Raw genomic sequence first — 26,680 nt, 5'->3', positions numbered from 1 at the left:
TCCTACTCTGCTCAACCCAGTTTAGGCAGGATTAGGAATCACAAAGGACGGGACATCCGGAGTGACAGAAGCCGTATGCTCCCACCTGAAGTGTGGTTATCATCTTTGTACCATGAAGTCATAGTGGAAGGCAAAGAAGCTACTTGCTGAGCTCTTGGCAGTCTCTTTCACTTTACATTCTAACATTTGTTGAACAAAGATGGTTTGTGTGCCTGCATGTCTTAAAATACACAGCTGGGCTCTGTGGGAAAAGGCAATTTCTGCCAAGACTGAAGACCCCAAAACTCAGATGGTGAGTAGAGAACCAACTACTCTGGGTTGTCCCCTAACCTCCATATACTCTCCATGGTATACATGTCAATGCACAAGTGCATGCACAATAAACAGATATTTAAAAGTGTTTACACAACTCAAAAAAAAAAAAAAAGGCTTATACCATTCAGGAAACACTGTAGAGGATGTTGGAAACAATGTAAGAGCCAGAATGGAGAAGGGCTGGGAAATGACAGCCTCTGGGCAAGATACAGCCATCATCATAACTGAATTACTATGTCCATACTTGATCTGCACAAAAATGGGACAATCAACAGCCAGGTGTTCGAGGAAGAGGGGCCTGGGAACCCCATCCCTCAGTATGGAACTAGTTTGATGATAGATTCAGGAAAAGGGGAAATAGTTGTGTACCCACTGATGATCCCACCAGGCTCCAGTGGAATGTTCCAAACCTATAATCACAGACAGCCTTGGTTTAACTAAATGAGACTGGTAGGGATGGAAGTAGGAGGTAAAGGTGTGGAAAGGAGATAAGGCTGTGTGTGTGTATAATAACAAGAATGTGTTACATATAACCACAAAATTGACAAAGAACTAAAAAAGAATAAACCCATACACATTGTTTATGTAAAAATTTATTTGACCAAAATGTAGAAAAAGTGATATTATCACATATGATACAACTGCAAGAATCTAAAGAACAGAGTAGGTTTTATTCAATTGCACAGTTTGCTAAAAGTTCATCTCCCCGGTAGTGTGATGCTTAATAAATAGGAGTGAGGGGCAGGGGTTCAGCTAAGCTAGAAGCAGGGTGGTTTTTCAGCTGGAATTGTAAACTTGAGTTGTCCCCACACTGCTAGGGAATGTGGAATGTTTCAGTCTGAGATGTTAACTGAGAAAGCAAAACTACAACAAAGCCAAAAAATGTGCAGCCTACAGAATACTCCACATCCAGTTCAATCAGGAGTTTCTTGGTCTTCTATTAGTGTCGTTCCCAAAGGAATTCAAGTCTTGGCAAAGTCAAGCTTCTATTTGTTGTTCCCTGAACAATGGAGATGAAGTTAAACCAATTTCTTTTTCTATCATTTTGCTGGAGACACTTTTTGTTGCCCAACATTTGTTAAAATGTCTGCTCAATGTATTGGTGGCTAGCAATCTTTTTGTTTATTTTGAGACAGAATCTCACTGTGTAGCCCAGAAACTCACTCTGTAGACCAGGCCAGCCTTAAACTCACAGAGACATACCGTCTCTGTCTCCCAAGTGCTGGGATTAAGGGTGAGCATCACTGTGCCTGGCTTTGCTAGCAGTCTTTGACATGACTAATCTGGAAAGGACCGGACTCTGCTATGTTCCCTTGTGAGCATGTCATTAGACCACAGCAGACAAGCCCTGGAATAGGACACTTGCTCCTCAGAGGACAATTTTGGAAAGAAAGGAAAATGTGCATGGGACAGCATCAAGGATCTATCAGAAAACACATGGGCAATCACTCTAGCATCCTCACGGAATGCTTAAAGGAAGTTTGTCCTGCACAGTGGAATGTGGAGCCAAATCGGTATGACCGGGCTAATCTCTCTATGGCTTTACTTCCCACAGAAGCCCGTTTTTAATTTTTGCTCTGGGTGGGAAATATTCACACTTTTTCTTGTGACAACCCCCAGCCTCCCATAACTTCCCCAACAGCGACCAGATCCTATCAGATACATGAGCCTGTGCTTCAAAGTGTGGGGCTAATTCCCAGGAACCAAATGCTCTCAGCCGTAAGCAACTACACTTGGTGCGAAATTCCCTGCCTATTTTAAGAATAAATGCAATTTAAGAATAAGAGTAGCTGAAGAAGCTGGTGCCATTTGAAAGGAAAAGGAAAGAAACTTAACTGGTGCTCAAAGCCTGTCTGATACAAAATATTTGGTCATGAATTCATTATCTGCTTGGCATTTCCAGCAAGGTGGAGACACAGTAACAAGAGGAACTTCTGACAAGAGAGGAAAGGAAGACACGGCACACTGTCTGGAGTCGAGTTGGTCTCAGAACAGGACTCTTCTTCTGGGCTATATACAGTTTAGTTCGTTTAGTGTCTGGTCCAGTGTCTGATGTAAGCCCACATTCTCTTCTTTGGCCTGGGCAAGTTTTTCTGGTAAGGATTAAGACAGGAAGGAAAAATGAATTAATAAGTATTTTTGTTAAAGGGGGGGAGGGAAACTCAAACTATCAGTGGAAGTCACAGCTAAGAAAGTACTTTATGTTCTAATCACACAGAATACCATGGAGTAATAGAGATCAAGGACCAGACAAGATAAAATATGGCTGGGCATGGTAGTGCATTATTTGAATCCCAGCACTCAGGAGGCAGGTCTCTTAGTTTGAGACCAACCTGTGCTACACAGCAAGTACCAAGCTAGTCAGAGCTGTGTAGTTAGATCCTGTCTCAAATGCCTGGATTTGTGGTACACTCCAGCACCTAGAAGGCTAAGGAGTCCAACCAAGGTTATCCTGGGCTAAGGCCAAGCTAGGCTACATGTGACCTTGTCTCACCACCACCCCAACCCAAAGCAAAATCCTGGGTTGGCTGGATTCTTCATCAAGAAAAGGTACTCGCTGCCAGACCTGATAATCAGGGTTTTGTTGTTGTTTTGAGACAGGGTTTCTCCATGTAGCCCTGGCTGTCCTGGAACTCGCTCTGTAGACCAGGTTAACCTCAAACTCAGAGATCCGCCTGCCTCTGGCTCCCGAGTGCTGGGATTAAAGGTGTGTTACCCCGCTTCCATGATCAGTTTTATCCCTGGGATTCATCTATAGAAGCGACTCATACTGTGTTATATGAGCACCTCCCCCACATAAAAAAAAAAGAAAGAAAAAAATTTCTTTGCCTTGATGAAACTCAAATTTGACCTCCTGCCCTGTATTTTCCTTTGCTAAACTCAGCAGTTCCTGAGCCACAGCTCTTGGACTGAAGCCCTGAGTTGTACCATTAGAGTGAGCCATTTAACTTTTCTAGGTCTCAGTCTGTGCATCTGTGAAATAGAATAGCTAGTGTGTGTGATCCAGGCTTTAGGAGAACTAACTGGGACATGCTTCAGAACTCAGGAGGTGCTGTACACATAAAAGATTCTGGCCCTAGGTCCAGGTGACTTAGTACATTTGTTAAGAAAATGTAAAATCCTGTAACCCATTTTTTCTTTGGAGTGTCTGAGGATTACTGTTTTAATCCCAGGTAGAGTGTTCACTGTCTGTATGCCTCTGGCAAGGGAGTCAAATCTCAGGTAAATGACATAAACTGAAGGCAAATATTCAATAACTGAGCTGGTTAAATACATTTTAAAAAAGAAAATAAAAAGATGGCCAAGGTTCCTTGCTGCTAAGCCTGAAGACCTGTGCTCCATCCCCAGGACCCACATGGTAAGATAAACCGGATCCCTCTGTGTGCTCCCTTCACCCCCAATAAATAAACACAATTATTTGTAAAAGCCATTGAGAGCACTACATGACCAAGCACGAGAGAAAACTGCTTCATGTGAGCAATGGCGGATAAAGGACCTAGTCAGGAGTCACTAAAATACTGGAAGAAAGTGAAAGGTCTCTGCTAAACTGTGATAGGATCAACCTGGAAATTCTCAGAAAGAAAAACACCTCAGACTGCAGAAGATGGCAGCCTCTCTAGAGCCTCTGAAGCTCTTCGGAGCTAGCTGCCCCGTGTTCTTTTTTTTTTTTTTTTTTTTTTAACAGAACTTGCCTCAAGTTTATTTGTAAAAACAGCATAAGGTCCTGAACATCTGCAAATACTGTGTAGGTGTTCACACCAGTCCATCTGTCTTCACATTGGCAGACTGAGACCTTTTTTATGGGGCCTTCACAGGGGCCTGAGCTGCAGCTGAGGCCTCTGCCTTGGCTTGAACCTTGGGCTTTGTTTTTTGGAGCCTACGACTCCTGGCCATGTAGCTTCTAATCCGCTTCCCAAGCTTGGGGTGAGCAATTAAAGCCAGGCGGGTGAGTTTGCGGGTGGGGCCCTTTGGCACCTTGGGCTTCACCACCTGGGGCTTCACCAGGGCCTTGATGGCCTCCGCACGTGCGCTCATGGCCTTTGCATTATTTGCCTGCATCTTCTTCAGGCCTTTCTTGTTGTGCTTCTTGGCAAAGCGCATGTTCCTCAGGAACTTGGGGTCAACCCCCTTGAGAGATTCGTATCTTTGTGACCGGCTGCCCCGTGTTCTTAAGACAGCTCTCCTGGTAATCCAGACTGCAGGTTTATTTAATGGAAAAGTTCAGTGGCTTGTTCAAGGTGGCACAGCTCCAATAATGAAGGTGGGATACAACCCAGGTCCTCTACCGTCAATCCTACCCCTCCTCCAGCATGTTGTTAGTTAGGTCTGAGATGAAAGAGGCCCCCACACCCTAGTCCCAAAGTGCTCCCTATCCTTGAGACCCTCAGTGCTGCTCAGACACTAGGAAGAGCTGAGCTCTAAGGCACAGGTCTGCAGAACAGCTTGCAGGGCTCCAGTAGAGTGATTAGACAGACAGGAAGGGATGGTTATTTCAAAGGGTGGAGGCTATTCATGTCTGGAAAAATCTTGGGGAAACACAGAGCAAACAACAAAAGCACCCCACCCACTCGCAAGGTCTCTATAAACTATCCTAGGGCGTATGCAAGACAAGGTATATAGGGCAGAGTTTACAAAATGTTCACCCCACCCCCAAAACAGGGTGTCTGTGTAGCCCTAGCTAGCTGCCCTGGAACTTGCTCTGTAGTCCAGGTTCCACTTGTCTCTGTCTCTTGGGTGTTGGGATAAAAGGCGTGCGCCAGCACCATCCTGCTTACAAATTGGGTTAGGGTAAATGGCACATAAGAATGGGAAGGCTGATGGTGGAGGGCAGTGTAGGAGAAATGAGGTCAACCTTGGCTGCTCTTTCTCAGATGTCATCCACCTTTTTTAAAATTGGTGTGTGTGTGTGTGTGTGTGTGTGTGTGTCTATGAAGATGTGTGTAGGTGCCTGCAGAGGCCAGGGGAGGGTGTCAAATCCCCTGGAGCTGGGGTTACATGTAGCTGTGAACTACTTCATTTGCATGCTGGGAAATATACTTGAGTCCTTTGAAAGAGCAAGTGGTCTTAACCATGTCTCCAGCCTCCTTTACCTTGTTTTTTGAGACATGGTCTGTTACTGGTTAGAAACTCACTCGGGAGACTAGACTGGATGGCCAGCAAATCCCTTCTCCTTGGTCCCGGCACCACAAGCCCAGACACACCTAGTCTGTTTACTTTGGTTTCGGGAGCTGAATGCAAATCCTTATGCTTGAAAAGCCAGCACTTCTCTGACCAAACAAACAAAAGTCCATGTTTCAGGGGTACTACTGCTGTGTTTGAGGACCCCGACCAGATTGGCTTTTGGAATTCTTTTCAGAAAAGGACCATGTGGGCCTCATTTTTCTTTGAGTAAAGAAAGCCTCTACCTCTCATCCCAACCATGGTCAAAGGCACATGGCTCCAGCTCAAAAATGAGATGGCAGGGACAGAAGATGAAGATGCCTCTTGTCATTCCGGTCAGAGTCTGACACATGGGAAAAGGCTAACACCCAGGGTGGCACACGGTGTGCCCTCAGAGAGGCTTGCCATTGAGGGCTGCTTCAGATCCTTCATGATAACTATTTACTTGAGCTTTTGGGCACTCTGTCTACAGGGTAATGGAGGGTTGAGATGCAACAAACAGGAGGAGCAACGTGAGAAAACAGTGTGACCAAGCCAGAGTTGAGCCCGTGTCAAACCAACAGATCTATGGAGTGACTACTAAGAGATCTCTGAACTGGAATAGCCAAGATGAGCTCTTAAAATAATGGTGAGCTGGGCCTGGCAGCACACGACTAATCCCAGCACTTGGGAGGCAGAGGCAAGGCCAGCCTAGTCTACACTATAAGACCTTGTCTCAAGATAAATAACCCCCACCACCATCACCACTGGGCCCAAGATGACTTCTGCCGATTTAATGATGTCACCCTGCCATAGGTCACCCTTTGGAAGGGAACGTTTTCCCTTATATGGATAAGGGATATGAAGAATGAAGCATGAGTTTCCCTCCCTTCCTGGATGAGACAGCCTGGAGGATCCCAACCCCAAGTGTCTGGAATTTCCGTGCTCTATCTTGAAGAAAAAAATAATAAATGCTGAGTTGTGTGCTGCCCCAGGGAACTGAGGCCCTGTAGGCCCCCTTTTTTCCTTTTCTTCACACTAAGATAAGCGTTGCCTCTGGGAGACAGGCCAGCAAGAACTGGAGGCATTTAAAAAATGCAAGGCATCTCTGAGAATTCTGAAGACCTCTCTGGAAACAAAGGCCAGCTCTGTCCCTCCACAGACTCCTTCACTCAGCTTTCCACGTGTTGCTCAGGGAGGTGGGGATCCTACCTTCCAGGTCATCGATTGTCTTCTCCAGTTTGGAAACTGTCCTCTCTGCAAACTCAGCTCGGGTCTCAGCCTAGGGAAGAAGAGAGTCACTACCTTGCTTCAGATCAGCCCCTCAAAATGTAGGACATGGCTGGGCGTAGCCACACTCACCTCCTTCAGCTTGTCAGACAGAAGCTTAATTTCTTCTTCATATTTATCCTCCTTTTCAGAATACTGTGGGAGAAACCAAAAGGCAGGTCTTAGAAAGAGGGGGACGGAGACCGGAGTGACGGCTCAGAGGTTAAGAGCGTCTGCTGCTTTTACAGAGGGCAGTGTTCAGTTCCAAGCACCAACACGGACACTCACAGCCATTTGTGACTTCAGTGCCGGGACACCTGACACCCTGCAGTGCAGACACACGCGGGCAAAACACTTAAGCACACTAAATAAAGACTTTCAAAACGGGAAGGAGCTGGGGCGATGATTCAGTGAGTGAAGGGTAGCCTGGCAGTGAACAGTAAAGACACCAGCGTCCACATAAAAGCTGGATGGTTGTGGCAGCCCATCGGTGGAGATGGGATTCCTGGAGCAAGCTGGCTACCTAGACTAGCCAAATAGATGAGCTTCAGTGAAAGAGCCTGCCTCAGCAAGGCTCCCATTAGCAAAGGTCTGCATGCCGACACCCCGGCACATGCCAGGTCGCCTGGACTGAAGAACAGAACAATGCACAGCAAGCTCCCCTCCATCTGACCTTTTCAGAAGCAGCCTCCAGTGACTTGAGGTTGTTAGTGACGTTCTTGAGCTCCTCTTCCAGGTCACCACACTTTCTGCACCAAGACAAAAGATCTGTGTTTTTTCTCACATTACAGCAGGCAATTCTTTTCCAAGAAACCCCCACTCCCCAAGGAATGCCGGGAGCTTATCAAACCCTCTCCTGCTAGGTACAGGCAGAGGCAGGGCAGGAGGGCACTTGGAGGGTTTGTAAAGCAAACTGGGCACCTGCCAGGGGTGAGGAAATAGGGACTCGTGAAATCTGTGACTGGCCAGGCTTTCTCAGGAAGGTGTGCGTAAGAGATGAAGCCAGGAGGTGGGAGATGGCATTTGAAGTTCATACTGGACACTCCAGGACAAGCCTAGAATGCATCTGTGAAACCCGGGTGCTCCCAGCCCTGCGGGGCTCTCCGAGGAGCTGGATCCCTGTTCCAAGGCCAAGGGGATAGGTGTTTTGTTTGTTGGAACCTGTGGGATTCTAGCTGAGCTACCCCAACGGGAATGTGTCAAGTACCAATACCAATATCAGAAGCAAAGCCCTGAACCGCTTGTGGGGCACCTGCCATCTACAGACAGCATTCTGTGAAGATCACATGGCCTGGCTGGGTAAGTGAAATAAAGGCAGGAAAGTCCACGTTCCAAGCCAGCCTGGCTATATAGTAAAACCTTGTCTCAAAAACAAAACAAAAAAACCAAAACCAAAACCAAACCAGCCAACAAGGAACACTGAGGAGGTGAAGCGAGAGGAGGGAGTAAGAGCCAGAGGATGGGGAAGAGAGCTGTGAAATACTGTCTTCTGCACAAGCAGGGCGACTGCAGACTCACAGCACAGTGGCTACCCGCCCAAGAACCTGCACAGGATGGGGCTGTCAACATTGCATCGTGGAGGAGGCATGGGCTCATGAGGCCCACCCTGCCCAAGTAGCTATCAGTAGTTAATGGTCTCTGGGGGCGGAGGAGATGCATTCTTTAATGGGGTGGCTCTTCAGCAAGTTGCTTTGCTCAGGTAAATAACCCCCACCCATGCTAATACTAATATATATATCTAATAACTGTAGCAGGTCACACAAGAAGAAAGTTAGGAAGGGGCAGCAGGGATAAAAGGTGTAGGAGGTGTGATGTAAAATGTGTGTATATATACACACAACACACACACGTATAAACTGTGAGGAACAAAAATTTAAAAGCTCGAAAACTACAGAGAAACCCTGTCTCAAAAAACAAAAAAATTATAAGCTCAGTGTGGTAGTGTGTGCCTGTCATCCCAGTAGCCAGGAGTCAGAGGCAGGGAGATCAGGCGTTCCAGGCTACAAGAGACCCTGTATCAAAAAATCAAAAACAGAAACAGAAAGCAAAGCAAAACACAGTAGTGTTGGCTGGGAGAAGGAAATTTCGGGGCCTCTAGGCTGTCCTGGGGTCTCAACTCAATTTCCCAGTATCTTGGTGGGCAAAGGTTCCCTTGGTAGTAAGAACCATCAATCATGTTCTGTCCGCTGATGAAGCAAAAAAGGAGGGATGAGCCCTGAACCCTGGCTGCCCGAGCTGCAGGTAATTACGAGCACAGCCCACTCTCCCTCCTCCATCTGGAGCCGGATGAGCAGCTCAGCCCCGTTCTGCCACTTACAATTCGGACACCTCCGCACGCTCCTCTGCTCTCTCCAGCTCGCCCTCCAGGATGACCAACTTCCGCGCTACCTACAGAAACAGAAGGGCCAGCTGAGATCCACCCCACCAGGGGCCATTCCTTTCAGATGCCGCTCCCTCCAGATCTAAGAGCTCTGGAGCCTGCAAGGGACGGAAAATGTCAGGTTCCCCAAAGTGAGGCAGGCAAGAAGGTAGAGCTGAGTCACTGAACATGGAGGGAGGAGGAGGACTAGAGCCCAGTGTGGTGGACACGCTCATGCCTGTTTGGGAGGCCCCCCAAAATAAAACCAAGCATGAGAGCCTGTAATCCCAGCATTTCGGATGCAGAGGCAAGAAAGAAAAAAACCCAAGAATTGAAGGTTATCTCTGGCTACATAAAAGGTAGTTAGTTAGAGGCAAGCCTTAGACCCTTTCTCTAACTTTGGAGATGGAGGCAGGAGGATCAGGACTTCACAGGCCATTCTTGTATTCTGTTCTACATAGGGAGAACAGCCTAGACTACAGAAGTACCTTTCTCAGAAAAAAAAAAAAATGGGAAACCAAAAACAAGACAGCTAGGCATAGTGATTCGTACCTATAATCCCAGCACTTGGAAAGCTGAGGCAGTGGACACGAAGTCAAGAGTTCATGGCCAGCCCAGGCATCAGGAATTCCAGGCCAGCCCGAGCTAGTGTTAGATCCCATGTCCAAGAAGATAAAAAAGGGACAGCAGAGCCTGACTGGCAGCCATGACCCCAGCATTTGCCAACTGGTCTCATATCTAGCTTAAGGAACAAGAGGACTGAGCAGATGAGCTGGTCTCCAATAACTCAGACAAGGGGTCACAGGACTTTTTTTTGGCACCCGTCTAGATAGTTTCCCAGCTAAGTGGCTGTGTCTGGAGACACAGATGTTCCCACAGAGGGAATCGTCCTGACTGCGGCCTTCCACTGGGCTCCTATCGGCAGCACCACGTCCTCCCACTTCCTGTGGCCGCCCCCAATGGCCTCACTCACCTCCTCATACTTGCGGTCAGCCTCCTCGGCGATGTGCTTGGCCTCTTTGAGCTGCATCTCCTGGATCTCCATCTTCTCCTCGTCTTTCATGGCTCGGTTCTCTATCACCTTCATGCCTCTGCAAACAGGGTGGGGTGTCAGAGCCAGGTCCTCAAATGCCTCAAGACCTACTATCAACTTCCATATTCATTGAGAAGCTACCTGGTGCTGGGACTGAACCCAGATCCTCTACAAGAGCAGCCGGTGTTCTTGACTGCAGAGTCATCTCTCCAGCTCATGGTATCTTTTTGAGCCGGGTCTCTCGCTGAACCTAGAGCCTGCTGCTTTCTGTAGACTGGTTGGCCATGGAACCCCAGGATCCTACAGGCTTTGTCTCTCCAGTGGCAGGATTACAGGCACACACACCCATGTCCCGCTTTTGTGTGAGGATGGGGACACTAACTCGGGGTCTCAGGCTTGGGCAGCAAGCACGTAACCCAGAACAACCTCCCCAGACTCACATTCATTTATTCATTTATTTATTTTTTTAAGCCAGGGTCTCACATAGCTCAGACTGACTTCAAAGTCACTGAGCAGTCAAGGATGGCTTTCAATTCCCGATCCCCCTGCCTCCACCTCCTCAGTGCTGGGGCGATGGACTTGCATCATCACCTGATTTCTGTGGTACTGAGGACTGAGCCAGCTTTGTGCAAGCATTCTTATCAACTGAGTGCCAATCCTACCCCCAACACCCCTTTTATTAGCTCTTAGAAGACAGGGTTTGCTACTTAGCCTGGACTACACCTGCCTCAGCTTTGGGGAACACTAGAATGACAGGCATACACCATCACCATGTCTGGTGGACTTCCAGACACTATTTCACAATCACACCATATGGTGGGTTTACTATCCCCACTTTACAGATAAAAGAAACTGAGGCAAAGAAAGGCTCGAGGTCATGAAGCTGCTAAGCAGCAGAGCTGGCCCAGCTCCTCCGGGTGCACTCCTGTTTCTTCTTCCTCTCACTGAAGAGAAGCCTGAGCCTCAGCAGTCACTGTGGAGTGACTGCTGCGGGAATGCCGAGGGGCGGGGCAGTCGGAACCGGGAGCCACCCGTGGCTCTCCAGAGCCCTTATCCGCACAAGGCCTAGCTAAGGGCAAGGAGAGAACTGCGGGAGCCTGGAGGTGAGTGGCCACTGAGACAGGCCTTTGAGTTCCCAGCAAGCCTGGCTCTATAACATGATCTTGTTTCAATAAAACAAAAGTTTGAAGAAGAAGGAGAAGAAGAAGGAGAAGGAGCAGCAGCAGCAGCAGCAGCAGCAGACAGTAAAGCCAGAGTGGCACACTGTTAGTTCCAGCCCTCGAGGCGGAGGCAAGGGGCCTGTGAGCTCCAGGTCAGGGTTAGACAGTGAGACTTCCAAACCAACCAACTAACCAACCAGAAAAACAAAACAAAAACTAAAAGCACACAGAGGCACAGAACTGAAAGAACATGTCCATGCCCGGGATGGGCGGAATGTTTATGCTGGGATGGAAGGGAATTACTGGAAGCTTCCAGAGCCAGGGCTCTGGAAACGGAATGGACTACAGGGAAGGCAAGCACAACCTGCACAGCCCAAAGTGCTCGAAAAGCAAAGTCATGTACCTCCATGCCTGGCTTTCAAAATAAACTTTTTTTTTGGACATGCGGGGGGGATGGAACTCAATGCTATGTGAATCCTAAGCAAGAATTCTCCACTAAGGCCCACCCACAACCTGAACCTATGAGTACAGTCACAGCACAGATGGAAAACTCCTCACGCACCAGGCTGCTGTTGAGAGGAGCGAGCAGTAGAAACGCATGAAATGACCCTGGTCCTGGGTAGAATGGATTTAGGAACAACTCAGCTGGAGTGGATCAGAGAGAGGTCATGGGACTAGGGAGATGGCGGTGGGTCAAGGCCTCCACACAAGCTTGAGACCTGGTCCTGCTCCCCAGCATCACATAAAAACCACTGCCAAGAAGGTGGGGACAGTATCCATGGAGCTTGCTGACCAGATGTATGGCTCATGGGGAGACCCTGTCTCAAAACACGAGAAGGAGAGCTAGTCAGAGAGGTAGCTCAATGAGGTAGCGCTTGTCACCACCAGTACTGCCAGATGTTCCGGTCTCCACACATCTTCTGTGGCACACACAAGCGAAATATAATCAACTGGAAAAAAAGAGGCCAGGAGCGGTGGGTGGGGCATGGAGCACGCCTTTTGATCCCAGCACTGAGGAGGCGGAGGAAGGTGGATCTCTCTCTGTGAGTTCAAGACCAGCCTGGTCTACACAGCCAGTCTCAGGAGAGGTTGGACTCCCCACACACCAAACAACCAGATGGAAGCTGGGCACAAGGCTTGGTGACACACATTATTAAAATGTGGAATATGATAAAACACCAGATTTATTTTTAATTATAATTTTACATTTGTGTGTGAGTGCATGTGCCCCAGCATGAGTGTGGAAGTTGAAAAATATCTGCAGGGGTTGGTTCTCCTCCACATTGTGGGTCCCAAGCACTAAATGAACTCAGGATGTCACACTTGGCAGCAAGTGCCTTTACCCACTGGGCAATCTCACTGGCTTATTTTTATTATTATTGTTTATTTTGGTATTATTATTATTTACTTTTCCCGAGGCAGGGTTTCTCTGTGTATCTATGAAGTCTGTCCTGGAACTCACTCTGTAGACCAGGCTGTTCTCAAACTCAGAGATCCGCCTGTCTCTGCCTAGTGCTGGGATTAAAGGTGTGTGCCACCATTGCCCAGCTTTATTTTATTATTTTTAATTATGTGTGTGTGTGTGAGTGCAGGTGCCCACAGAGGTCAGAGGTACTGTGTTCGCTGGAGCTGAAGTTATACAGTTGTGAGCTGCCCAGTATGGGCGCTGTGTGTATTCAAGGGCATGCACATGCCATGGCACAGATGTGTAGGGCACAGGAGAGCTTGCAGGAGTTAGTTCTCTCCTTCCACCATGTGAGACCCAGGAACTGAACTCGGGTCGTGAGATCTGGCAGCAAGTGCCTCTACCCACCGGACCCCCCGTCAGCCCAAGTGGTCTTTTCCCAGTGTTGAGTACAGAGCCCGGTCTTCTCTCACGCTAGGCAGGAACAGCCCAGCTCCTAGTTGGTGTCTAGTGTCTGGTTTGAGTTCACAGCAGCGCAGTCTGAACTCAGTTCTTTGGCAGGAGCCTGCACTGGTAAACCTTCAGTGCTGGGCCAGCTGGCCACACTGTCCATGGCTGGAGCTTCTGCAGCCATGCACTGTGCCCTCATCCCTCCAAGCAGAGACACCAGAGTCACTCACTCCGGGGAACAGTGGGACAGAGCTCCCTGTGGAAGCACAGATGTCACTAGAGCGGCACAATCAGCTGCACACAGCGATGGCTGGTTATATACTGACTGAAGCTTGCCAGTCATGGGGACCGCCATTTATTTTTTATTTTTATTTTTATTTTTTTTAATTTTTTTATTTTTTTTGGTTTTTCGAGACAGGGTTTCTCTGTAGTTTTGGAGCCTGTCCTGGAACTAGCTCTTGTAGACCAGGCTGGACTCGAACTCACAGAGATCCGCCTGCCTCTGCCTCCCGAGTGCTGGGATTAAAGGCATGCGCTACCACCGCCCGGCAGGGGACCGCCATTTATGCAAACGACGGAGATCACCCCGCTTCTACCTCCCCGGTTCAGGAATAAAAATGTGCACTGCTAACTGGGTGGTGGTGGCGCACGCCTTTAATACCAGCATTCAGGAGGTAGAGGCAGGTAGATCTCTGAGTTCAAAGTCAGCCTGGTCTACAAAGTGAGTTCCAGGACAGCCAGGGCTACACAGAGAAACCGTGTCTCAAAAGCCAAATAAAAAAAACCAAAACCAAACAACAAACAAAATGCGTGCACTGCTGCGCCTGCTCCTTCTGCCTTTACTTCCTCTTTCTCACCATTATCTAGGAACTCTTTTCTAGAATGGGGTTGAGCCATTGTGGCTTCCCTGGGAAACAGCAGACCACTGAGGCCCCAGCCCCCACCTGCTCATTTTTGCTTCTCTCTGCCTGTTGAAATGTGTTCTCCTAGGCCATCATCAAAACAAAACAACAACAACAACAACAACAAAAGCCAAGACGGCACTTGGGAGAGTCTGTCATCCCAGCACTCAGATGGCCGAGACAGGAGGTTGTTGCTAGGAGTTGATGCCAACCTAGGCTACGTAGGTAGGCTCTGCTTCGAACAAAATAAAACAGAAAAGGGAATTAAAAGTAAGCAAGCAAACAAACAACAAAACAAATCCCAAAAGTCACCATACAAATGATGGGGTGTTTATAGGGTTGTCACACGTCTGTAAAATCCCATTGTCTTTCCCTTCAGCTTTGAGGTCACCAGTACCATCTCAACATTTTTTCCCATCTAAAATTTGTTTGTATTATAGAGGCCAGAGGAGGACGTCTGGTGTCCTGCTCTATGACTGTCTTAGCCCTTTGAGACAGGGTCCTTCCCTGAGCCTGGGGGTCGGCTGGCAGCCAGCGAGCCCCAGTGTCCTGTGCACACACAGTAGGGTTTTCACACGGGAGCTGCTGATTTCAGCCCTTACACACCGAGCCAGGCCGGATGCATGAGCCTACCTCTCGCTCTCATCCGCAGCCTTCTCCGCCTCCTCCAGCTTCTGCAGGGCTGTGGCCAGTCGCTCCTGAGCCCGGTCCAGCTCCTCCTCCACCAGCTGGATGCGGCGGTTGAGAGCAGCCACATCTCCTTCAGCCTGCGAAGTCAGAGGCACACCCGGGTTAAGAAATGGCAAGCTGGTGAGCGGCAGCCCCCTTACCTTCCCTCCGTGACCCCGACACCCAGCCACAGCCCACCCCAGGGGTCCAGGCTCAAGAGAATTCACTCTCATCTGAATTTAAACTTGATTTTTAAAAATGATTATCTGTGAGACAGGGCCTCACGGATTGGCCAGGCTGGTCTCCAACTCAGGGATCCTCCTGCTTCAGTCTCTCAGGTGCTGCTGTGACACTATGGGCAAGTCTAAGCACCCTGTCTCCCCGAGAACTTTGGGGATTCACTCTGTGACTGATGGCCAAGTAACTCAACATAGGAGAGACCACCCGTGCAGCTATCGCGTGCTGACTAAGAATCTAACTGCAACGGGAAAGAAACCCAAGCCTTGGTGGCCCACTTGGAATGCAGAGACAGGCGGATCTCTGTGAGTTCCAGGACAGCCCAACATCTCAGCACTCTGAAGCCTGAGGCAGAAGGATAGCCAGATGGAGGCCAGTTTCAGCTACAGAACCCACTATGAAATCTAGGTTAATGCTGGCCTACCCACAACCTACAACAGACTCATTATTAGGGTAAGTTCCAGAAGGTTCTCAGGCTCAAGGTAGGAGTCTCAAAAAGGCTGCCAGTCACCGGGTTCACAGGGACCCGGCTAAGCATGTTCCGAGTCGGCTCCCATACACAGGCTCAGTCCAGTCCCACTAAGAGGCTGTGAAGCTGGTTGGATGAGAACAGAAGGAACGCTGTGCTAAGGGCATGGGGAAGATCAAGTAGTACTACTGGCTTTTTGGTGTTTTCTGTTGTTTGTGGTTGCTCCTTTCCTAGTGGGAGAGGGACCTGGGGCCTCGTGAACACTCAGGAAGTAGGCTGCCCTGGAGCTGCCCTGTTAGCAGGCTTTCTGGGGGCTCTTTCACAGCATGCAGAAGAGCAGGAGCTCCAGGGCCAAGGGGCAGGTTGTGTGTGTCACTGTCTGCCTCTGTCAAAGACTGAACTTTTCAGGACTAAGGGCTATGACCAAAGGCGAGGGCATAGCTCATCCCTAACACAGGGAAAGGCTGTGGGGGCGGTGGGGGCGGGGGCTCTAACCCCTCTGCTTTGTCATTATTTTCCTGAATTACATTCATTGTGTGTGCATGTGTGTAGAAGCAGGGAACTGTGTAGCAGTCAAGACGACAATTTTGGGAGTTAGTTCTCCCCTTCCACTGTGTCCTGGGATTCAAACTCAAGGCAGCCCAGCTGTTGGCAAGCACTTTTAACAACTGCGCCATCTTCCTGGCCCTGGTACTGCTTTATCTTCAAGTCTCACCCATCTTATGGGTGGGGACACAAGGCCCCATCAGTGCAGTGGTTTTGTTCAGTGACTTGGGGCTGGTAAGTCCCTTCTTCCTTTATCCCTCAGAGGCTTGGAGGCCAGTCCAGTTACCTAGAGGTGGCCATCGCAAGAAGGAACATAAAAATTGGTCACATGAGACTCAATTAGCAGAGCATGGTGACATATGCCTGTGATTCCAGCTCCAGGGGAATGAAGCCAAAGGATAAATCATTACGGGGTAACCTGGACTACTTATTATATAGCAAGTTCCTCTGTCAAAATACCAGAAAGAGAGAGAGGTGGGGAGCTGGGGAGCTGACACAGTAGAAGTTCTTGTTGCCCAGTGTAAAGACCTGACTTGAATTCCATCACACACAATGTGTGTCTGGGTTCATAGGGCTCAGCTGAAGGGGACACAGAAGAAGTTAAGCTATCGGCTCCCTTTCAAGGGTAACCACTACATGGGGAAAGCTATAAAAACAAGTGGGAGTGCCGGGCGGTGGTGGCGCACTCGGGAGGCAGAGGCAGGCGGATCTCTGTGAGTTCGAGACCAGCCTGGTCTACAAGAGCTAGTTCCAGGACAGGCTCCAAAACCACAGAGAAACCCTGTCTTGGAAAACCAAAAAACAAAAACAAAACAAAACAAAACAAAAAACCAAGTGGGAGTCTGGGTCCCCCCTGCCCCTGTTCACAGTGGGGAAAGTAACAGAATGGGCCAGGCTGCCTGTCAACACACACACACACAGACACAAGTTTGCGACTGCACCGCCCAACATGTGTGCCTGTGTGTCTCAGGTCTCTCCCACCATGTGGGTCAGCCTTGGCGGCAAGTACCTGTACCCAGCTGAACCATCTCAGTGCCTATCAGATTCCAACAACTAGGGCACGATTGGTTCCTGCCCACTTGAGTTTCTAGTATATTTAGCAAAAGTATGCAGCTAGGACTACTAGCTGATTTGTTAACTTCTATTGTTTCCCAAAGAACCTGTACCCATCTGCAGTCTGCAGTCACTAGCGTTTTTTCTAAGTCCTGGTCTCTTGCAGTCCAGGCTGGCCTTGAACTTCTGATTTCCTTGCCTCAACCTCAAGTGCTGGGAGCACCTCCTCCAGTTCACCCTGTCCTGGAGATGGGACCCAGGCTTTGTGCATGTTAAGCAAGCACTGTAGCACTCAGGGACAGCCCCAGCCTCTAGCAGAGTCTGCAGAGGTGCAAGGCCACACCCGGGGTAGTAATCAACTTTCACAGCCATACTGAGTTTCTTCAGTCGGGAGTTGTTTCAAAGAAAAGAGAAAGAATTTAGATTGAGGAGGCACATTTTCAACTGCTTAAAAATCGAAAGAACTTTCGTTCATAAACATCCATTAACGGCAGCGCATGCGGGTACGCGAGTCAGACAGACAGACAAACAGACACACACACACACACACACACACACACTCTCTCTCTCTCTCTCTCTCTCTCTCTCTCTCTCTCTCTCTCTCACTCACTCACCCCCCCCCTTCCAGGCTAGTCATCCTGAGTTCCGCCCCTTCCTGCAATCAAAGCTTTCCACGGGCTACAAAGGGTTTCCCTTATAAGGTAAAAGAGGCTCGCTAGATACTTGTGGCCCAGGAACAGGAAGACGTCGGTTAATCACACAAAAATCTAAATGAAACCAGCTGTTGGGAGACAGGCCCAGAAGTTTACCACATGCTCCCCCCACCCCATTTCTGGTCCGGGTGCTTCTGGCCTGTAATCAACTTAAGACGTCTCCCCACAAGGAAGAGAAGCACATTTTGTCACACAAACTTTTAAAGAAACCCCAAGTTTTCCAAAAAGCATCCCCCGCACCCCACCACCGAGCCGCCAAATTCCTGGCTTGGTTGGAGGCTCGGGGCCATTTTGGAGCTGTCTAGGGTGGGACTGGAGTGTGAAAGGCCAGAACAGCTACTGTGTGGAGCTCTCACCCGGTTCTGAGGCTTCCTCCAGCCAAAGCGGCCCTTGAGGGATTCAAGGTTGCCACTCAGGCCAGGCTGTCGCTCAGACCGCCTTGGGAGGAGTCCAGGCGGTGCCTGCGCTTCCAACTCCTCCTGGCCTGGCAGTTTCTAGGGTCCCAGCCCTGAGTCCCTACACTCAGGCTTTCAGGGTCCCTAGACGTCCCCGCAACATCCCTCCCTTGTCTGAGAGGCTCCTTAGCCAGCAAAAGTGGCTCTAGTACCGAGGTTGGAGACTCTCGGAGTCCCGGAACCGTCCCGAATTCACCTCCTTGGTTTTGTCTAGCCACCCATCTCCACCGGACTTTTGGGACAGAAACGCGAATCGAATTGTGGGTGCCAGAGCTCGGTTAGAATCCAGATCCGCCTCCGGCCCCAGGCTTGACCCAGGAATAAAGAGGAGGCTGCTTCCTCTTTCGGAGGTATTCATGCACCCGGGTCCCCGGACTCCTTGCGCTCCGACCCCGGAGGGCCCCTAGTGGATATTCCCAGGGGCTTGGGGAGACAAGGTGAGGGGGTGCTGCAGGCCTGCGCCCAGATACGCCTGCGCCCAGATACTCCTGCACCCCACCCCACCCTCGGCGGACACGTCGCCGCCGCACCCCAGGGACGCGTCGGGAAAAGTTCGGGCGCGAAGGCGCGAGAGCGCGCGCCGCCCCCGCCCCCACCGCGGTCCGGCCGCAGACAATGGGAGCGCGGCGTCCTCCCCGGCCGCCCCGCAGAGCCCCACGCAGGACTGCTCCGCGCCCCATCCCCCGTTTCCCGCCCGGTCAGCGTACAGCGCCCGCTCTGGGTCCCGGGGTGCATGCAGATGACCCAGGCGGAGGACGGAGGGACGGAGGGAGAGAGAGCTGGAAGCGCACGGAGCCGGGAAGAAAGGAGGGCGCGCAGAAACGCTGCGCGACCCGGGAGTGCGCGGGGCTGCAGCGCGGGACGAAGGCTGGGGTCGCGCGGGGGTCGGGGACGGCGCGGCCCGGGTCGCTCACTTTCTCGCGCCGCTCGCGCTCGCCGTCCAGCTCGCGCTGCAGGCCCTGCGCGCGGTCCTCCGCGTCGTCCGCCTGCTGCTGCAGGGCCTGGATCTTGCGCTTCACCGCCTCTAGCGAGTTGAGGCCGGCCATGGCGCGCTCGCTCCGCTGGGCTCCGGCGACAGCTGGGCGGCCGCGCCCGGGCCCGTGAGCCTTGGCCACGCCGGGGCCGCCCCCGCCTCTCCCCGCCCCCCGGCCGCTGCCGTCGGGCCGATGAGGTCACCCCAGCCGGCCCACGACGTCAGCACCGGGGGGAAGGGCTGACGTCGGCACCGCTGGCCACCGCTGCCCTGAGGGCTCCTGGTCCTCCCGCGCGGCCCGCCCCGCCTTGCCCGAGCGGGCGCCCGCAGCCGCGCTTACATCGGAGGCTTTCTTCTCCGCCAGCTCTAGCTTCTCCTGCGCGTCCTTCAGGCCCTCTGAATGCTTGTCCAGCTCGTCCTCCGTGCCCTTCAGTTTCCTCTGGAGGTGCGTCAGCTCCTCTTCCACCTGGGGACACAGAGGAGAACAAGGCAGCTTAAGAATGGAAAAGAAAAAGAATCTGGGTCCCAGCTCTCTGGGCCTCAGTTTCCTTATCCGTAAAGTATGGACGTAGTTGTGCACGCTTGTCGCCCAGTGAGTGTTTGGGAGGCTGAGGCAGAGGGATCGGGAGTTTGAGGCCCTGCCAAGAAACATAAAGTCTTTATGAGCTGGTGAGGTGGCTCAGCGGGTAAAGGCGCTTGCCACCAAGTATCCACAGAACCCACTCCCACAAGCTGCCCTCTGACCTCACACACGCGCCCCCCACATTAATGTAGAAAATAAAAAGTGTATGTCGACAGGTCTCTTACAGAGAATACTGGATTTATTCCCAGTTCCTGTTCCAGGGGATCCAACACCCTCCTCTGGCCTCCATGACACCACCGGACAGGCATGCATACAGGTAAAACACCCGCACACATGAAATAAAAATAAATCATACACACATTTCAGTAATTGTGCACTACTGACTTCTTGGAGTCGCAGCATCCCCACTCTCGAGGAAGTCAGAGCCTCCCTTTGCTTGCAAACACTACAAATTCCATCCTGCATTTCCATTTTCGGACTACAGCTTCCAGGTGATCGCTGTTTAAGCAAAGTGGAGCCTCTGGGGCTCTTGCTGAGTTTGCTGTGCAGGCCCATCTCCCTGTCGAGAACCTTCCGTGGCTCCCCATTGCTGGAGGAGACCCGCAATTCCCTCACAAACTCAGGTCCGCTCTCCTCCAATTTTTGCACATTAGTCGTGAATCTGCTTTAATTAACACGTCCCTTAACCTTCTCCAGACTCTCGTCTCGTTTGTCCCGAGGGTCTGTCCCCCACTTCCCGTTTGAGGCGTTCCATCCATCTCTCTCACAGTCGGCCCAGGAAGCCACCCAGCCTCCGCTCACCTCCTAGCTGCCAGGCACTCCTGTGTCTACTCTAGTGGATCTCCTGGTGCAGCCTACTGCTGCACCCCTAATGCTGTACATGGCTCCCAGCGGGCAGCCCTAACCGGGACATCCTGTTCTGGCTCCCTCACGGGAATCACTGCCTCCCCTAGGTTACCCAGCGTAGGACTGGAACCCCGTTCTCAAGATAAACTTGTTGGGTACTGAATGCTCCCAGTGGACAGTAAGTGTTAACTAAAATGATAACCAGCTGAACATGCGTTGTGCAAGTGTGTGTGCATATGCGCGTGCACAAAGCAGGCCAGAGAACATTAAATGCCGCCCACTTCTTTTTTTCTTTTCCTTGTTTTTCAAGACAGGATCTCACTGTGTAACCCTGATTGTACTGGGACTCACTCTATAGACCAGGCTGGCCTTGAACTCAGAAGAATTCACCTGCCTCTGCCTCCCAAGAACTGGCATTAAAGGCTGGCTGCTGTCCACTTTTTTTTTCTTTTTTTTTTTTTGAGACAGGGTCTCAGTGTGTGGGTCAGGCTGGCCCTGAGCTCTCAGAGATCTGTTGCCTCTGCCTCCCTCCAGTGGGGTTAAGACTTTGTCCTTTTCTCTCCCTCCTGTGCATTGTAAGAGGGGCTACCTGGGAGGTCCCGAGGCACTCCTCAGTGGGTAGGAATTAAAGCCCACGGGGGGGGGGGGGGGGAGGGGGAGCCAGGCCTGACACAGAGGCGAGTCCCAGATGACAGAGCAGAGAGCAGGCTCAGCTGGCTTGTGTGACTTCTGCCACTATGATGGATGTGTCTGGGCCACTCCATCTTCCCTAGCACTTGAGGCTAGAGCCAGGACCCTGGCCCCCAGGCAGAGAGCCTGGAGTTTGGCTCCCAGACCTAGATATCTGACTCCTGGCCCCTTTTCTGACCTTGGTTTCCCCATCTGCAGAATGGAAACCTTGGTCTGGTGAACTCTGAACACTCAGGCAGGAAGCTGACTGACTAAGAGTGAGTCATTTTCCTTAAAGACAACTCCCAGAGCAGGGCCAGCCCTCACCCACCCCCATCTTCCTTCTGGACCTGTGAAGTATTTATTGAGCATCTACTGTATACCACGCATGGGTATTCTCTCAGTGTGAAACAGATAGGACCCCACTGGACTCAGAACCTGTGTAAAGAGAGTTTGAGGGGTTTTTGTATGCTTTTTAAGAAGAGGTGTGTGTGTGTGTGTGTATGTCTATGTGAACATATGAGTGCAGGTAACTGCACAGGCGTTGTATCCTCCGGAGCTGGAGTTACAGGAAGTTGGGAGTTGTTTGACTAGGTGCTGGCAGCTGAATTCAGGTCCTCCGAGAGCAGTCAGTGCTGTTAGCCACAGTCCCGTTGCTCCAGAACCCGTCTGTTTTTTGAGGCAGGATATCCTCCAGCTCTCTATGCAGCCGGGGATGAGGTTGAGTTCATGACCCTTCTGCCTCCACCTCCAGAGTGCTGAGGTGACAGGCACGCGTCCCCTCACCTGCCTGGGCCTTTACTGAGTTCCTGATTTTGGGAGACAGCATTTGAACAAGAACTGAGACAGACGTACAGGCTCACTGAAGCCCCATGTTACAGAGTGGCAAACTGAGTCCCTGAAAGGGGACTGGACTCCGGGGTCACATGGGTAGAACTTGGATGTCAGCTCTGGTTTGAATGTGAGGCTCTGCTGGCCACAACCTTTGCTGTCAGCCCACTTATCCCTAGTGTCCCCAGCCTCCTCCCTCTGGCATCCGGAGTCTGCCACCCAGGGTTTGCAGCTGAAGTCACCATGGGCCCCAGCATCAGAACACAGCAGGGTGTGCGTATGGTTCATGTGTGTAGGTGGGAGACAGAGGTTAACATCAGGCATCTACTTTTGTCGCTCACGGGAACTGGAGTCCACTAATGTGTTAGCCTGGCAGGGCAGGGAGCCCCGATCCCCAGTGCTGGAGTTACAGGCTTGCTCTGCTGTGCTCAGCTCAGGTCCTCCTCATGCTTGTGTGGTGGGCACTCACCCCCTGCCGTCCGCAGCCCCTCAGGAGTGTGTTGACTGGATTGGTGACACACCCCAAAGCCTCCGGTGGGAGGCAGTGGTCTGAGGAATGAACAATTCCAGCGGGAACTGGGTTGTTTTACTTCTGTCTAAATTTCATGCACAAAGTGTGTGGGTGTGCAGCCTTTCTTGGCCAACTACTGTGCTTCGGGCCTCAGTTTCCCTCCCAGTAAAGTGGTCATAGGATACAAAGTTTAGTGAGGTAGAGGCAGGATGCAGGGTCAAAGGGCAGCAGTCCCACGGATGTTGCTGCCCCGAGTTGGGAGTGGGCAGGAAACAGCCAGGCCAGTTTTCCATTCTACTTCCACCCTGGACAGGCACAGCCAGGAACTGGATCTGGCTGGAGGTCCCCGGTGGGCACAGGGGCAGGGGTTGGGTCCGATGGATCCTGATTGGCTCTCTCTTTCCTCACACAGTGTTAGGCGCTCTAGGGAAGGGGCATATACGTTAGTATTCATACCAACCCTGCAGCCTCCATCGCCAGGCAAGAGTGACCCTTTTGCCTCAGCATCCCAAGATTTCACTAAGGGCTCAGAGATGATGGCCTGCAGCCAAGTACAGTGGTGGACACCCGTCATCCCAGCACTTGGGAGGTTCAGACGGGAGGACCGCTTTTGCAGGCCAGCCTGTGCTACATGGTTGGATCAGGTGTCAGAAAATCAGATGACATGGTGAATAAAGGGGCTCAGGCGCTGGGACACCTGAGTTCAGACCTTGGGCCCAGCAGGGGAAGGAGAGGGCCGACACATAAAACTGTCTTCAGATCTTGCCGGGCAGTGGTGGCGCACACCTTTAATCCTAGCACTGGGGAGGCAGAGGCAGGCGGATCCCTGTGAGTTCGAGGCTAGCCTGGTCTACAAGAGCTAGTTCTAAGACAGGCTTGATAGCTACAGCAAAACCCTGTCTCGAAAAACAAAAACCAAACAAACAAACAAAAAAACTGTCCTCAGATCTTCACATTGTGCCCTTCCCTAACACAAAACACAAATAAAATGAGAGAGACCTGGGTTTGAACCCAGATCACTCCTAGCAGGTTGCTTGAGAAAAAGACTTGGAAAATGATGATGATGATGAAGGAGGGGGAGGAGGAGGAGGAGGAGGGGGAGGAGGAGGAGGAGGAGGAGGAGGAAGAGGAAGAAGAGGAAGAGGAAGAAGAAGAAGAAGAAGAGACATGACAATCCGAGTTCAAATCCCCAGCACCCGTATAAAAACCCCAATATGGCTGCGCATGTGTTCTGACCAGCAACTATGTGGGGTGACAGGCCACCAAGCTAGCCCCAGGGCCAGTGAGAGACCCTGCATCAAGGGTGCTAGAGCAGGACACCAGGTCTCTTCCTCTGCTGCCTGGGATACAGACGTGTATACAACACACACACACACACTGAAAAATCCAGCGAGAAGTAGGACAAACAGCCACTATTTTGGTCACATAGCTGGCTGGGGACTGAGAATCTTCTCTTTTGAGCACTAGGTTCCCTTGGGAGATTCGCTAGACCAACCAGTCACAACTTAATGAGAAGCGGATCTGCAGACTTACTTTACTATTTCCTAAGCCAAACCCATGGCGAAAACTTGAGGGTTGGGCGACACAGTGTTCACACACTGTGTGAACGGGCAGGCGGTCGAGGACAGGGCCACTGTGGTTGTCAGGGAAGGTTCCAGGGAAGGAGGAGGGTGGAGCCGGTCTACACATATGTGTCACACACAGGCTTCCAGGCAATTCTGGGACAGCGGGGGATGGGGAGGCCTACAGGGGAAGTCAGGCGGGGCAGGATATAACCCCACATTTATTGAGTGCTTACTCCGAGCTTGGCACTGGGCCAAGAGTTTCACCTGCACCGTCACCCGTGAGCCTCCATGTGAGCTGGGGAGGTGGCTCTGTGATTTCCCCACCTTACAGGGAGGCCACAAAGGCACAAAGAACTGTGTCTGTCCCTGGGCACACAGCGATGAAGGCTTCTGTCTGAACTAACCCCTGGACTGGGCAGGGCTTTGGTGTCACTATTCTGGGGGATCCCTGGGTTTATCTGAGGCTGCAGATGCTTCTGTGGGCTCTCAGTGACCCTGTGGTGGGTACGCCCTGAGGACAGAGTGGGGCACTGCCAGAGTGGGGGGCAGAGTTGCCTTCCTTCCTCCCACTGTGGCTCTGGACACAACATTGGAACAAATGAATTTGCAGTGGCTGTGAGTGCTGAACCTGGCCAGTGTTCACTGCCCCCCTCCCCCCTCATCGGCTCCTCAGGGAATCCCCTAAGGCCTCCTGGGCATTTGCGCCCCAAACTTCCTGGCAGCTCCAAAGCTGTCACAGGAGCCCGGTATGCAGGGTGCTCAATGCTCCGCTCCCTGGATCCCAGACTTGTGGCCACACTGTAGCGGGTCACAGGTCACCTCTCTCCACACAGAGCCACTCTCTCAAGGATGCTGTCACAACTGGGCAGTGGCCATGCTGATAAGACCTCATGGATGCGAGTCCAGACACTACAGCCCCAGCAAGATATGATCATCCTGAGGCTGTGACAGAAGCACACAGACAGACGGACAGACAGACAGACAGACCGTCATATCTTCCTCACCCCTCGACCCTGTAGTGAGGAAACACGACGTTTGCACACCACACCAAAGTGCGCACACACTGGAGGTGACGCACAGGGAGAGGAAGCCTCCACACACAGCCGCCCTGACTCACACCATGACCGCCAGGCCCGCTCCTTTTTTGCCTTCTCAGACTTCACACCCAGGGCTTCGGAGACCACAGCCTAAGCGCGGCTCCTGCGCTTTATGAGAGCTCGACCTGGGCTGATGCCCACAGCCTCCTAGCAAGAACGGGGCGCCCCTCAGCTTTTCTTTGTTAGAAAACTACGCCCCCTAGTGTCATGGGTGCAAGTGCGGAGGTCAGAGGGCAGCTGACTGCAGGCCCCAGGGACTGAACGCGGGTCATCCGTCTTGGAGGTAGATCCCTTTACCACTGAGCCATCTCCCCAACTGGCACCTTGCCTTTCCCTCCCCAGTATCAACCCCTACCCTCCCGGCAGTGCCAAGGCCCCAGAGTTCCTGGGATGCTCACTCTTAGGCCCAGCCTGAGACAGGAATGAATCGGCACAGAGAAGTTACTGGGAAGCCCGGAAGCAGCCCAGCGCGGCACAGGGCTCTTACTTGCTTGCACTTGTCCTCAGCTATTTTCCTGTCTGCCTCGGCCTGTTCAGCCCGGTCGATGGCATTTTCCTTGTCCAGCTTTAGCATCTGCATTTTCTTCTTGATGGCTTCCATGGTTTCTACGTAGTGTGGGCACAGGGCTGAGTGAGCAGCCGAGGGTGGAGGACCAGGCCTTATAGCCTTTGCGTGCGTGCCCGCCCTCCTGCGGGCGAGTCTTGGAGGAGGCCCAAATCTACTGCCGGGCCAGCCACCACTCGCTCACTCTCAAGGACTTGGCCAGCTCACCTGCCCAAAGACCTCACCTTATTTGGATCTAGGCTTTACTTATAACGTGGTGACGCAGGTATGGGGCCCACTGAAACGGCGGGCAACAGGCAGGTCTCTGGAGATTCTTGTGGCTAGACCTGGCAGCCTCAGTTTCCCTGACTCCAGGGAAGAATCAAAGCTTGTGAGTAGGCTCAGTCTTTGCCTCAGCTGTGGAGGGATGCCTGTCTGCATCCCCATCCTGGAGCGCTGCCTGAGGGTCTTAGCCCCTGCCTGCACCTGGCACGTCTCTGCTCTCATCCCCCCAAACCATCTCTCCTTCTCTGATTCTTTTCCATTTTCCTTTCTGTCTTTCTTACATCTGTCTCTCCTGTCACTGTGGTTTTTCTCAGACGTAGCTCACCAAAGTGAGAAGCCTGATCCATCAGCTGCCATGGGTTAGCTCCTACAAACTCCGTCTTCCTTGTTCAGAACCTGCTGTGGCCCCCAGTACCTACAGAAACAGCAAATGGCCTTAGACCCCCCCACACTTCCCACCTCTGCCAGTGCCCCTAAAAAGACAGACGCTGGACTCCCGGCTCAGCAGCAAGACCTTCTTGGTCTAGTCCTAGGCCTAGCCCAGACCTTCCCCTAAGTCCTTTCTCTACCCCTTCTCTTGATCTGTGTTCTCACCGCACAGA

The 26,680-nt window shown here is 51.5% G+C and overlaps 1 protein-coding gene across 2 annotated transcripts; it reads right to left on the bottom strand.

Annotated features, from left to right (window-relative positions):
• Positions 1-892: 892 nt before the first annotated feature.
• On the bottom strand, positions 893-25,865 carry Tpm4 (tropomyosin 4). 2 transcript variants are annotated; one of them, XM_057752429.1, is made up of 9 exons: positions 25,737-25,865; positions 19,488-19,613; positions 14,666-14,799; positions 10,056-10,173; positions 9,041-9,111; positions 7,397-7,472; positions 6,817-6,879; positions 6,667-6,736; positions 893-2,408 (listed from the first exon to the last, which is right to left on the bottom strand). In XM_057752429.1, the coding sequence occupies exons 1-9, from the start codon at positions 25,848-25,850 to the stop codon at positions 2,326-2,328; spliced, it is 855 nt and encodes a 284-aa protein (XP_057608412.1). In that variant the 5' UTR covers positions 25,851-25,865; the 3' UTR covers positions 893-2,325. The 2 variants fall into 2 exon arrangements, with proteins under 2 accessions (XP_057608412.1, XP_057608413.1); XM_057752430.1 differs by lacking the exons at positions 19,488-19,613; positions 25,737-25,865 and adding an exon at positions 19,089-19,316.
• Between the last annotated feature and the right edge of the window lie 815 nt (positions 25,866-26,680).

The sequence above is a fragment of the Chionomys nivalis genome, chromosome 20, assembly GCF_950005125.1.
Source record: "Chionomys nivalis chromosome 20, mChiNiv1.1, whole genome shotgun sequence".
NCBI lineage: Eukaryota > Metazoa > Chordata > Mammalia > Rodentia > Cricetidae > Chionomys > Chionomys nivalis.
Note: the sequence above shows the minus strand (reverse complement) of the source record. Positions and strands in the feature narration are given on the sequence as shown.